The sequence below is a fragment of the Phaethon lepturus genome, unplaced genomic scaffold (genome assembly GCF_000687285.1).
Source record: "Phaethon lepturus isolate BGI_N335 unplaced genomic scaffold, ASM68728v1 scaffold632, whole genome shotgun sequence".
Lineage (NCBI taxonomy): Eukaryota > Metazoa > Chordata > Aves > Phaethontiformes > Phaethontidae > Phaethon > Phaethon lepturus.
This window is the reverse complement of record NW_010522392.1, coordinates 10170-11677: the sequence shown is the minus strand read 5'-3', so window position 1 is coordinate 11677 and position 1508 is coordinate 10170. Positions and strand designations below refer to the sequence as shown.

Genomic DNA, 1508 nt, shown 5'->3' with positions numbered 1-1508 from the left:
GTTAACCAGGACTGCTGATAAATGATGGAGAGTGGCTTGGCAAGCTCCTCTGCCAGCTCCCTCAGTACTCTTGGGTGGATGCCATCAGGCCCCATAGACTTGTGGGTGTCCAGGTGGCATAGCAGGCCCTTAACTGCTTCTTTCTGGATTATGAGGAGTTTATTCTGCTCTCCATCCCTGTCTTCCAGTTCAGGGGGCTGAATACCCTTAGGATAACAGGTCTGGCTATTAAAGACTGAGGCAAAGAAGGCATTAAGTACCTCAGCCTTTCCTCATCCTTGGTTGACAAGGTACCCCCCCGCATCCAATAAAGGATGGAGATGCTCCTTGGCTCTCTTTTTGTTGTTAATATATGTGTAAAAACATCTTTTCGTTACCCTTTACAACCGTGGCCAGATTGAGTTCTAGCTGGGCTTTTGCCTTGCTAATTTTGTCTGTGCTTGTACTCTTCTTGCTTTCCCCTTCTTCCAAAGGTGGTAAACTCTCTTCTTTTCCCTGAGTCCCAGCAAAATCTGCCTGTTCAGCCAGGCCAGTCACCTTCCCTGCCAGCTCTTCTTACGGCACATGGGGACCGTCTGCTCCTGTGCCTTTCCGATTTCCTTCTTGAAGATTGTCTAGCCTTCCTGGACCCCTTTGTCCTTCAGGATTGTCTCCCAAGGGACTCTCAGCCAGTGATCTGAACAGGCTGAAGTCTGCCCTCCGGAAGTCCATGGTAGTGGTTTTGCTGACCTACCACTACCCCTCTGTTAAAGAGGTTTTCAGTTTAGTGGGGAAAACACCAATATGTTTGCAACAGCAGAAGTAATTTATTACCTATCTTCCAAAAAGCGGTGGCTGCTTTGGAGCACTTTGTTGTTGTTACTGCTGGACTCAAATGGGTGAAATCTGACACCTTAAACAGAAAGGCAACTATATCAGTCAGTTTTTTCTGGTTATAAACGTGAAAGCAAAGGGATACAGGTGATGCTGAGCCTATTGTCTAGAAGATTTTTTCACCACACGCCACTTACGGCAAGTGTGGTCTATTTATGACTTCTGTTTTAGGCAGCACGATGAAAATGTTCTTCCTGCTCATAGGAAGAGCTCATTAGCCCCCTTCTGCCAGACTGGTTAGGGACAAGAGTTCTTGCACCTAAAATTATTTTCCTTGGAGTGATTTGCCAACACAGCTACCCAGTTCATACCAGAGCCTATGTCCAGGGTTCCCTCCGACTTGTCCACTGCAGTCTCCCACTGGCAAGAGTAGCCTGAAAACTCAAGTTTGTTCCTGAAACACTAACACATTTTATTTCTGGAGTTAAATGTGCTGTTACTTGTAATGATTTTTTTGGTGCCATAAAATGAAGACCGTGGATTAACATTGAGTAAATCAACAGGATCAAAAATCCTGTTCTTCATCTATTTTGTGGGTGTTATTCTGACAGAAGAGACAGATTGCTTTTCTCTCTCTTTTTTTTTTTTAAATTAAATTCTTTTCTGACAGGTGTCTGCTTTGGCCATAGCCAGTG

The 1508-nt window shown here is 44.9% G+C and overlaps 1 protein-coding gene across 3 annotated transcripts in view; it reads left to right on the top strand.

The window, feature by feature from the left end:
* ALDH18A1 (aldehyde dehydrogenase 18 family, member A1) overlaps positions 1-1508 on the top strand; it is a 31877-nt gene that overhangs the window by 24181 nt on the left and 6188 nt on the right. For all 3 annotated transcript variants that reach the window (XM_010281778.1, XM_010281777.1, XM_010281779.1), the window contains one exon: positions 1484-1508. This exon is cut by the window's right edge and continues 119 nt beyond it. In XM_010281778.1, the coding sequence (XP_010280080.1) occupies positions 1484-1508 (25 nt within the window). The remainder of the gene's footprint in view (positions 1-1483) is intronic.